Raw genomic sequence first — 11,622 nt, 5'->3', positions numbered from 1 at the left:
ACCACCGCTCCTTCTCGGAGGCCAAGAGCTTCTTTGGGAGTCACGGGTGTTTGGAAAACATGCAGAGAACAAAGCCACCATAACAAACAAACACGTGTACAACGATCGACACCGTACAACACACAAACAGTGCAAAACGTTGTAATAGAGGAATTGAGTTTCACCTGGTTTAGGACACGGAGTAGCAGCACACCTGTGATAACTTAGAAACGACTTAAATAAACCACAAAGCAGAAGTCTTCTACTGTTGCACAATGAAATGAAATACCTTGGGTTGGAGGTTTGTTTTCAGAAATTAAAAAAGAAATCATCGGAACTATAAATAATTTTTGTGGCAATATATACAGATTTAAATAATTAACTTAAATATCTTACACCTACTCTTACATAAAACTCTCCAGTAAAAGTGCACCATGTTTCTTTTCCCCAAACATGTTCTGCATCTTCCCCTGTGCTGAGGTAGGTCAGAAGGGAGATGTCTCAGATTCTAGGAAGAAAATGTGTCACTGTCATTGTGGGAGACACTTTATTGCCTTTCTTTGTTCTTCCATTTTTGCTCAGGGCTATGTACATCCCGGGATAAATCCTGGATTCATAAGCATTGTAGTTGTTTGGCAGGAGAATCTCTTTGAATTTGCACTCGTCATTGAAATGGGTCTGAAATGAAAAGGAAAGAATGAGAGGGAAGGAATTTTAAACATCAGGTGTGGAAATATTCTTGCTACCAGGTGTAGAAGGTGTGCTGCAGGTGACTCTCCTCCCCCCGCCTAGTAATCTTTTGAAGTGTTCATCCAAACGAAGCTTCAAACAGGACTCAGGAGTCAGAGGGTCATTAAGGATAGCATGTCCATGCCAGGAAGCAGGACACCCATAGCTATATCCACACTCTTGAGGGAGAGCGACACATTTTGACTGAGCTACAGTGGGGTAAGGCCCAAGCCCAATTCTGCTGCCCTGCTCATCTAATTGCTCTGTGGCTGTCCCACCAGCAACAAAAAATTGCCTGAGAGGCTTCTGGACACTAGCGTTTTCTCATGTTGCTTCAGGAGAAAGAGGCATTTTAAAGCTACTGAGTGTGGACAGTATTTTCTGCTTCTTTAGTTTTAAGGGTTTGTATAACTTATGCTAATGGATCAAGAAAACAGGGCTGACAAAAGGCAGCCTTCTAGTGAAGAGGTTTCATTTGCAAGTAAATACGAAGAGGGACCCATGTTCCAAGTATGTTATCCAGATGAACCCACCTCTTACGATGGGGCAAAATCCTAGGGTTTTGTGAGAGAGGTCTCAGCCTGTCAACCTGAACACTGCACTGGAAATTGCTTTATGCAGGACACCAAAGCAGCAGTCTTCCTCAGAAACAATACAAAGAGAGCTCTTGCACTTTGGTGACTTGATTCTGCCTGGCTTCTGTACAAGCCAAAATCCTCAAAACAGGGCTGATGTCACACACAATAATTCTGGATACTTCCTGTCTTTATGTGAAAATACCCTAGTTAGCCTTTACATGATTTGGCTTTTCCTCAGCTCAAGTTTCTCCAAAGTGCACTTGAGAAACATGAGGTAGGAAATCCACAGGTAAGGATTTCAAACTTGGGTTTCAAATGGTGCTGATCACAGTAGCTCACACAGAGGTGAACTCAAAAGCAGGAGGACAGCTCAGCACAGGCAAAGACATGAAGACTATCTACCTCAAGTATATTTTGTAAGATGTGTCTTGTCTATCTTTTCCAAAGAGTCAACGTAAATAAGATCTTCATTGTCTCTTAATAGATCTGCCTTCTTACAAATACACGTCCAAACCCTGAGGATGCTGAATTGTCACGGGAACAGACTCTCTGATGAAGAGCATTAACAAAGAATGATCAATAGGTATGTGGCAGAAAATGACTCATGACATCATAAAGGATCATTTGTGGGGGCCTGGCTGATTGCAAGTTCAAGTACCTCTGAAATGGAGCAAGAAAATGATGTATCTGCTTAAGGCTGTTTGTACTTAAAGAAAGATATGGACTGAGGCTAGCTTGAGGTCTTGCCACACTCATGACTACTCCATTGGCCTATGTGGTAGGCATAATGGGTAATGCAAAAGAGTGGGTTTCACTTCAAAATTTCACTAAATAGCATACCTGGGCAGTGCATGTGTTAGCAAGGCAGCAAGGGCTGCTTTGTGTTGCCTGACCCAGGAGGGACAAAAATGGGTCTTGGGGAGCTGTTAGCACCATGCACACCTCTCACCCCAGCCAGCCATGGTCCCTCCCCAGGCACACACTCAGTGGCTACTTACAGATCCATAGAGTTTGCCTTTACTGTTCATGGCCACGAAGAGTCCACTTCTAACACCAAATATGCTCACCACTCCTCTTTCCACGGGGGAGATTTCCAGCAGACCTACAGAGGAGATGCAAGAATCAGGAGGACAGAGGGCTGTGCCCTGTAGGAGCATGTGCTCACCCAGAGGCTCCCATCTCCAGTGTAATGTGGATCCCCATGCCCCAGCACTGCTGTGGGTGGCCACAGAACCCCAGTCTCATGCCCTATGTGCTGCCCCATGCTGGGACCTCTCTTCTTTTAGCTAAGTATCTATTTTTACATTGCCCCAAGGCATCCTCCTGTGTAGACAAGGTTAAAATAAGCCACAGTGTGCTTGGGGCAAACGAAACATTTGTCATCATGCAGCTTATACCATATTCCCCCTCCCAGATCTTACTGTTTCAGTCATGGGGCCACGGGGTTAAGTCCCTAGCAGATGCTATTCCAGTCTGGGGGAGAGCTGGGGTCTCCCCAGCCCTTGCTCAGAGTGGGCGGCCTACGGGATTGCGAACCCTCCAGATGTTGAGGCAACGCCAACACCTGATGCCTGCCGGCACTGAGCAGCGCCGACGAGCTCCGCCGGAGCATCCGATGAGCTCCGGCACCGCCCTGCTACCCCCGGTGCCCGCCGCCTTCGGGGGAGCCGAGGCGGGCAGCACCGCGGTGCTGTGGGCGGGCGGACTTTTTAAAGGAGTTAGACGTCTGCCGTGCACCCACCCTCCCTTTGGCGAATACCACTCTCCCCGGGGCAGGTGAGGCTCTCCGCGCCCGCGGAACCGCCCTCGGGGGCGGTTCCGCGGGCGCGGAGCGCCTCACTTGCCCCCGCCGCGGGGGTCGTCGGCGACTTACTGTATCGATTCTCGCTGTGGATCCCATCGATGCGCCCGTCGGGCAGGACTTGGATGTGGAAACCGATGCCCACGTTGCAGTAGAGGCGCCGCAGTCGTTTGATGCCCAGGAGGTAGTCGCCGTCGCGGGCGGCGTCGCGGCGCTCGGCCGGGAGGCGAGCGACGGAGCGGGCGAAGAGAGCCGCGTCCCAACGGCGTTGGCGGGGCCCGGCGGGGAGGCGACCCGGGGGTGGCCGTCCGCGTATCGCCCCTGGCCACAGCAGCCCCAGGAGTAGAGCCGGCAGCAGCGCCGCGGGGAGAGGCATCCCGGTTTAGGGGCGGGTAGCCGCGGGCCGGCGGCCGGTCGCTCCGAAAATACGCTCGCCCCCCAGCTCCCACTTTATACTGAGGTCAAAGGGAAGGGGGGCGGGGGGGGGGGGGGGGGGAAGAGAGAGAGAAAGGAAAAAAAAAAAGAAACCAACAAAAAGCGAAACAAAACCCAAAAAGCGAGGCGAGGAGAGGGCAGGGAGGGAGCCCCGCGCTCAGTCTCTCGAGGATCTGTGGTTTCCCTGGGCTGGCTGCATGGAGAGGAAATCCCGGGAGCAAGAGCTTCTGAACTTGATCTCAACTCCAGGAGTCTTGTCTGAAGTGCTGATCTTCTTCTATAGCTGCTCAGCCATAGCGCTTTAGCCCTGGCCACGATATTTATATATCCATGTGCGTTGGTACCTATTACATCACCACCTACTGCTGTCTGCTGCAGCCCTCCGGTTTAGCTGAAAGTCAAATTATCGCCCCTAGATGCTTAACAACTCCGCAGTGTCTTGAAGGGAAAGGGTGAGCAGCACTGTGCTAAACAAGAGGGACAGCACAAACTTTAAAAAAGAAAACGTTATAGTTTGCGTTTATCACAGCAGTTCCTGTCTTTTTCTTTTCTTTTCTTTTCTTTTCTTTTCTTTTCTTTTCTTTTCTTTTCTTTTCTTTTCTTTTCTTTTCTTTTCTTTTCTTTTCTTTTCTTTTCTTTTCTTTTCTTTTCTTTTCTTTTCTTTTCTTTTCTTTTCTTTTCTTTTCTTTTCTTTTTTTTCTCTTCTCTTCTCTTCTCTTCTCTTCTCTTCTCTTCTCTTCTCTTCTCTTCTCTTCTCTTCTCTTCTCTTCTCTTCTCTTCTCTTCTCTTCTCTTCTCTTCTCTTCTCTTCTCTTCTCTTCTCTTCTCTTCTCTTCTCTTCTCTTCTCTTCTCTTCTCTTCTCTTCTCTTCTCTTCTCTTCTCTTCTCTTCTCTTCTCTCTCTTCTCTTTCCTCCTTTTCTCCTCCTCTTCTCTTTCTCTTCTCTCTCTCTTTCTCTCCTTCTTTCTTTCCCTTTCTCTCTTTCTCACTGTCTTTCACTTTCTGTCTCAGACTTTCTCCTTCTTTCCTCTTTTCTTTATTTCTTTTTCTGGTCTTACTTTTTTTCCCCTCTTTTATAAGTGCTTACAAATGCTAATGAAAGATACAAAAATCAAAGAATGCCCAGCACACTTTCCCCTGAACACAATGTATGACTTTGTGGAAATCTGTGGAATTTCAGCTTTTGCTGTATCCAAGCGACATGGTTTACAGTTTGCTGGATGCAGAAAAATTCCCTTCATTAAAAGCCAAAATAGTTGTTGCATGGGAGGTTTAAGAAATGAAAAAGGAAAGAACATGCAAAAAAAAAATTAACAAATGAAAGGGCAAAGAGGAAAATATTTAAAGAGGCAGCATGTGCTCAAAAGTAGGACTGAAGTTTTTGATCCTAAACATCCCTTTAAGAAATCAGAAAGCAGAGCACTGCTCTGGAGTACTAGACGCATGGAGCTCCCTCTCCGTCTCTGTATTGATAGGGGCTGTAGTGACCCAAGTTTATTCCCGAGCTTTGGAGGCTGCCCTTTCATGTTATTATTGCTACACTTTTTTTAATGGTACGATTATTTTCTAATCTTACTCTGCACGCGCTCACTTAGATGTTGCCGCTTTGTCTTAATGATGCATTTGTTCATAGGTAATTACATCATGTGGTTTAAGTTAATTTAAATAAAGCTCAGTATTTAAAAGTAGGAGAATTTTTGACCCCATTGGTCTAGAATTGCTTTGTTAAGAGCAAATCCCATATGTTTTGTCACCTCTCTTAGCCTAAGCCTCGGCCCTCAACAGGTTTTCAGAGCCAACAGGTGAGGAGACATTAGGACAATTTTGGAAGGTCCTGAATTAATACAAAAGTGTGTGTGTGTGGGGGGGGGGGGAAGTGGTTTGTGACTCAAGTCCTTTATAGCCTGAGGTCAGTTTAGTCTTTCACGCCAGTAAAGCTCTCCTGCTGTTCCAGCAAAGGATGCGAGAGAAAAGAGAATTGCCCCAAGCCAGATGACAGCTCACCTAGGTGCGAAAATCTCTGACCTTCGCTAAACCTAAGCAAACTTAGATGATGTGCTTTTATTTCTTCTTGTGAGGTGACTATACACTCTGTGAGTGTGTGTGTGTTTCTCCTACCACACCTCTCAGGAGGGAAAAGAGACTGCCACTGCTTTGTGGGTGATTGCAATCTGGTGCTACAGAGGTAAAACACTTCTTGCTGTGGTTCGGTCTCACTGTCAAACAAGCAAATTTCTCTGTGTGTGCTTCAAGACAGCAGAATTTAGATATTTTTTTTTCTCCTTCTGTGGAAGTTTATAGGCTGGTAAATCCAATGAGGTCAAATACACAGGCATTTACTACATTTCTGTTTTCATCAGGTCCAGGCCCAATTTACACCTGGCAATGCCAGTGGATCAGTTCTGGATGGAAGAGGTGTGCATCAGGCAAACCCATGGATTTGGAAACTGCCCTGCTCTGCAGGGGGCGCACTGGGCGCCAGGGTCCTCGGAACAGCATGATCCCCCCTCACTTCAAAATCTGAGTTATTTACTTTAACAAACAGCAGAGGATGAATTTGAGATTAAGTTTGTTCATACTCTGAAGGATAAGGCATCTGCCAATGCAGCCACCCAGCAGCTTCCCTCCTGCAACACAAGTATAGTCCAGTACCCACAGTTTATGGGTTAGGGCCAGCTCTGCTCAATCTTACTGCCACTGATGGCAATTGCTTCTGACCAAAAAAGCATGAATTCTGAGGCCTTAGCCCCATAAATGTGAAAGCATGTTAAAAGTTGAACTTAGGGATTTGCGTTGGATGCAGAGTGGGCTGTGGTACCATTGACCCATTGGGATGTATAGAAATGGGTCTTAAACCACCCTGCTAGGCTCTGTGTCCAGAGGTTTGCAAGATCAGGTCCTAAACGATTACATAGAGCATCCAGAACATTAAATTATATTGTCACCATATCAGTGATTAATAAGGGATGCTTCTACAGGTTTATTCTTAAACTTATTAGAGAATTAAAGGGAGGTTTTTTCCATAAAGTCTTCAAATGCAGTTTTCGCGGAGGAAAAGCAAAAGGTTTCCAACTAAGAGTGAAATTATGATGTTTGGTTTGGCTTTCAAAGTGTACATATGCATGTGTGTGAGCTTGTGTACAGCCTACCTATGGAACATTAGTTCTGGTACTTCAAAGCCCTCCCATTGCGGACCTGTTCGTGCCTGTGAAAAATCCATAGGGATGAAAGCAAACAGAACTGGAGCATTTTCAGTTTGCACCAGGTGTGAACAACAGGTGGAAGCTGCTGATGTTTTGGGTCTTTGTGCTGCAACACAGACATTGTCAGTTGGGAATTATTGTCACGGGAAACCATCAAAGCAACATATTCCCTATGGAAACCCGTGAAGCCATGTCAGCCAGGCTCTTGGAGGCAGACCCAGCGACCAACCCTCCAACACACCATCAGCTCTCACATGGAGAAGGGAAACTGGGTGTCTCCAGATCATGCCATAGTTAATTCTTCCCAATCTTGCACATCATGCCATACTCTGCTGCTGTGTGCCTCCTACGCTTGGTGTCACATACCCTCTCACTGAAATAATTTAAATATTAAAACAGGTAAAAATGTCTTCATCTTTATATTGGCTCTGTTCCCTAAGAAGCATATGGGGATGTCACAGTGCAGGCAGCTCTGCTTTCCAAATTCCTCTAGGCTTAAAGTAAGAAAAAGAAGAAAGGAATCATGGAGTTCAGGTCCACACCCATGTTCAAGCCCCATATCATATATTCTGAAAGAAAATGGAGAAGAAGAAGGACTCTGGAATATCTTTACAACCTTTATGAAAATTATTCTAAAATTGCACCGGCACAGCAGACATCTGAACTTGGCTCTGTGTCTATATCTCTAAAGGGGTCTAGGCCCGAAATTTAAAAATCAATTTACATGTTTATTAACCCCAGCAAATAGATGTAAATGACCCTGAAAGATATTGCTCATGAGCTATTCTGTTGAAGGCAAATATTGTACTGAGATCCTTTGATCTGGAAGGATGCGGAGTGGACTGGAAGGGGCATGGAGAAGTATATTGTTAGGAAAAAAATCCCTTTCACCATGTTTGCATGCTATGAAGACATGGTAAAAAAGCAAACCCATACCCCAGCTCCCCCTTTGCGCACGCCCCTTTTAATTATGATTATTTTGGAAGACAACTACCCAGCGATCTGCAGAAGGGACTCGCCTGAGAAAGCTTTCTCACGTTCACGTCTGGCTGCCTCTCTGTGTGAGCAGGGACAGTGGTCCCGGGAGAGGAGGCAGGCTGGAATGCAGTGCGGTGCTGGGGGCCCAAGCACCGAGTGGCTGGGGTCGCTGGGAGACCTTCGCCATCCAGGCCTCTGCTGCCTGCATAGCAAGCATACCCACACACAAGCTAGCGAGTCATATGCACGCTTTTCTTTTTTTTCCTTCCCCCCACTCTGTTTGCAGCTGGTCTATTTGATCTCTCTGTGCCTGGGCTGTTTGCTGTTGTGAGCCTCTTGCCATGATCAAAACCTTATTATCTCGAGTGATGTAGTGTTATATATTAGAAAAGGGCAGTGGAGTATAGCAGCAGGCGGCCACAATGCTGGGTGAACAACAAAGGCACCGATAACCTCTGTCCAGTGTATTTGAATTGATTCGGCAAGAGGACTGGGTGTCATTTTGCTTGTGATGGGTATGGACTTTTTCAACAGCTGCTCCCTCTGCTGCTGTTGAGCTTGTGCAGTCATACATCTCTCTGTACCTCTGTATAAGGCAGAGATCAGAGAGGACATGATTGTGGCTCCTGTAGGTCTTTAGCAGCTTAGATGTTGCAACTCATACTTCCAGGTTGTGGTCACACTGGTCACATACACCCTCTGCTGCAAGGGATGGGCATCAAGGAGCTCCGTCTGGAAGATCAACAGATGACTGACTTACTGTGAACTGCATTCAGTGTCTTAGCAGCCTGTTCCTCAGCTTCTGTACTTTATTTGTTTGCCATGTTGCTTTTGAGCTGTAAGGTTGCCATGTGGTCACTGGTGGTGTGGTGATAGCAACCTTCTGGAGGACCTGAGGCTGTTAGCAAAGCAACCTGGTGTTCTCACAGCAAGCCCTTTCCTTGTCCTGCGGTCCTTGTCACTGACTGACACATGAACAGCTCTCAGGTGAAGAAACATGGCCAGACAATCTATTATAACCTCTGCTTCTCACCCCGTTTCTGCAGGCTGCAGCTTTGCTCCATTTTTTTCTTTCAGTACACAGTCCCCACTGCACAAAATTCCCAACCACACTGCCCTAACCACACCTGTAGTGTTCCAGTGGTTTCCTTTCCTCCATTGACTTTTGCTCCATTGACATGTGCTCTTTTTGCTGCACATCCTTCCTGTTGCCCACTACCCTCTCACCTTTTTCTACCCTCCATCCTCAGGACCAGATGATAGGCTTACAGAAACAAACGCCCTTCATGGAAGTCGCTTTCATGGTAGAGGATGACTCAACAACACCCAGACCTTAAGTGCATGGTGGAAGGATGTGTCCTACCTGGTGGATCTTCTGCAGCCACCTTGATGGTGCTGCTGCTCATGTGAACGTGTGAACTGTGGCTGGCATGGAAATGAGCTTTGGGGAGCAATGTCATGAGAACCAGTTAAGGGAGGAACTCTTAGCAGCTTTAAGGAGGATGTCTCTCTGATGTTGTCATCAGTGTCAGCTCCTAGAAGCTTGAAGTTATTTTCTGTGGGGTGGTAGGATGAATTGAGAACACAGAGGATCTGAGGACTCCTCAGGATTGTCATTGGAGTTCATGTTATTGAAGAGAAGGACTTACTGGGATGGAACAGTGTATGTGTCCTGGGAAGTAATTGGTCAAGCCAGATCATTTTTGATGGTGACTGTGTCCCAGGGTCTTGTCATAGACTCACAGCCCTTATCCTTATGATGTCTGAACCAAAGTTTGGAGGAGAAGAGTGCTAAGATCTTAGATGTTCAGAGAGCTCTGGTTATTAATGTAGGTCTTTTTCAGAAAACAGTTCCCAGTCCATTCCCATTCTTACACTAAAACTCACATGCTTATACCTTCATATTCATTGCTGACATTTCTACATGTGCTGTTTTGTCCTTCCTTGTCCAGTATTCTTTTTACCTATTGAAAGTATAAACATTTTAAACTAAAAATATACATTTTTTTCCTTTTGTCAGATTATGGTACACATACTTTTGCTGATACATTGCTTGACGTTCTGCCAAACAAAACTGGTAAAAGGAAACATAATAGAAAACGAGTTTTGAGAATCAGGGTAAGTGTTTGTTAAGCTTATTTTTATTATTATTATTGTGGGAAATAGTAGCTTAAGTTAACTTTTTGTGTGAGAATGTTTTAGCTGGCTTTGAATGTAGCATAATAGGTTTACACGAGTCTGTTCAACATGTGGCCTCTCTTGTATGAATCATTTTTTACCGGTGGCTAACGTGAAGAAATCTGGCTGTTGTAAGCAAATGACGTGTATTGCTGAATTTTAAAACTTCCCAGCAAAGCACCACTTAAAATCTGTCAGAACATATATGGACATAGCTGTACAATTCATAACCTCCCCGAGCATGCAGGAGACTAGCTTTTCCAGTTGACCTTTAGCATCACAATCATGAAATAAACTGATGTCTCTTTTCCTTATTTACTCTTGGACTTTTCATGGTGCTCTTCACTGAAAGGTTTGAGTCCTCTGAGGCAGTAGTGGCCATATCCTCAGAATACCTCCCTGAGCTGGGCATTGCTACCCTCTTTCCCAGCCCATTGCTCCCCATGGCAGCGAGGAGCAGCTACACTGGCATCAGATGCAATGCTTTCACATACATCTGGGGTGGTAGAGGCATAATCAAAACCAAAGAGGTTGTGGAAGATCTGCCTGATCTGTCAGTGTTGAGGAACTACTCAAAGGCAGTTGAGGTGAGACAGGAGAGGTTCTTAAAGCCTGGTCTGGATGAGTTGCTTTCTCAATGTGGTACAACGTTCAGAGAACCTGTGGTGTTGACTTTGGGCCCCAAGGACAAGACAGTTGCACGGGTCCAGCAGGACCACAGCACTGACCTGCACCAGGAGACATAGAAGGGCTCTTTGATTTCTAATAACCTCTGCGCCTTATGGGCTGGTGGGGTGGGGACCAGAATACAGACATCCTGAAATCTCTCCAAATACTCTTCTTTCCTAAGAACCACTGGTGTCACAATGGCAAAGACTTCATCTTGCACTCTGGTTCTCAAAAGGCCCTGAAAACAGTTTTGAAACCACAGTTTAAGTGTCAGCTTACTCAGACCAGTACCCACTTCAGCACTGCATTATTCCTGCTGAAATCAGCCTGAAACAACTGGGTGAGCTGGTCTGCTGGGTGAGCTGTGGAAAACAAACTGCAAGTCACAAGGTAGACACAAATAACAGCTCTAGAGATGGAAGAGCAATCAGCATGAGGGTGCCCACCAAACCTGTGTTGCTTGAAGGCAGTGTCAGCAGTAATATACTAGGTAAACTAATTTCTTCCCTTTCAAGGTGTTTGGAAAGAAAACCTAAGAATTGAGATATATAGCTAACAAACATTGCAGAAGTGTGTAATACAGGTTACATGCTAACAAATGTCATCTAGCATCAGACTTGTCTAGATTTGTCTTAGGTTTTGACACATTCGCTATCCACTCTGCGCTGTTCAGTATCAGGCCTCTCAGATTACAATGGGATCCAGTTCTTGTTCCAAGTTTGGACCACACCAGATATAAGTAAATAAGTTTTGGATGAATGATCCTTGCCCAAGAAAAAAATCCTCTTGACACTAAGAAACCTGCAGAGATGCCATACAGCATTGGTTGATTTTTGACTTTACCACTTAACTCCTCTGGCCTTTCAAGGCCCACAGCAACTTCATCCTAGTCAACCATTTTAGCATTACCTCACAGGGCAAGTATTGCCTCCTAGGGCAAGTCCTATGAGGAGTGGCTGAGGGAGCTGGGGCTGTTTAGTTTGGAGAAGAGGAGGCTGAGGGGAGACCTTATCATCACCTACAACTACCTGAAGGGAGGTTGTAGAGAGGTGGGAGATGGTCTCTTCTGCCAGG

General features: G+C 45.8%; 1 protein-coding gene across 1 annotated transcript; it reads right to left on the bottom strand.

The window, feature by feature from the left end:
* Positions 1–480: 480 nt before the first annotated feature.
* On the bottom strand, positions 481–3,463 carry FGF4 (fibroblast growth factor 4; the record flags this gene model as incomplete). The annotated part of the gene is made up of 3 exons (XM_084264014.1): positions 481–657; positions 2,285–2,388; positions 3,160–3,463. The coding sequence occupies 3 exons, from the start codon at positions 3,461–3,463 to the stop codon at positions 481–483; spliced, it is 585 nt and encodes a 194-aa protein (XP_084120140.1).
* Between the last annotated feature and the right edge of the window lie 8,159 nt (positions 3,464–11,622).

Source organism: Gallinula chloropus (assembly GCF_964237585.1).
Source record: "Gallinula chloropus genome assembly, chromosome: 4".
NCBI classification, from domain to species: domain Eukaryota; kingdom Metazoa; phylum Chordata; class Aves; order Gruiformes; family Rallidae; genus Gallinula; species Gallinula chloropus.
This window is presented reverse-complemented; position numbering and strand designations above follow the sequence as displayed.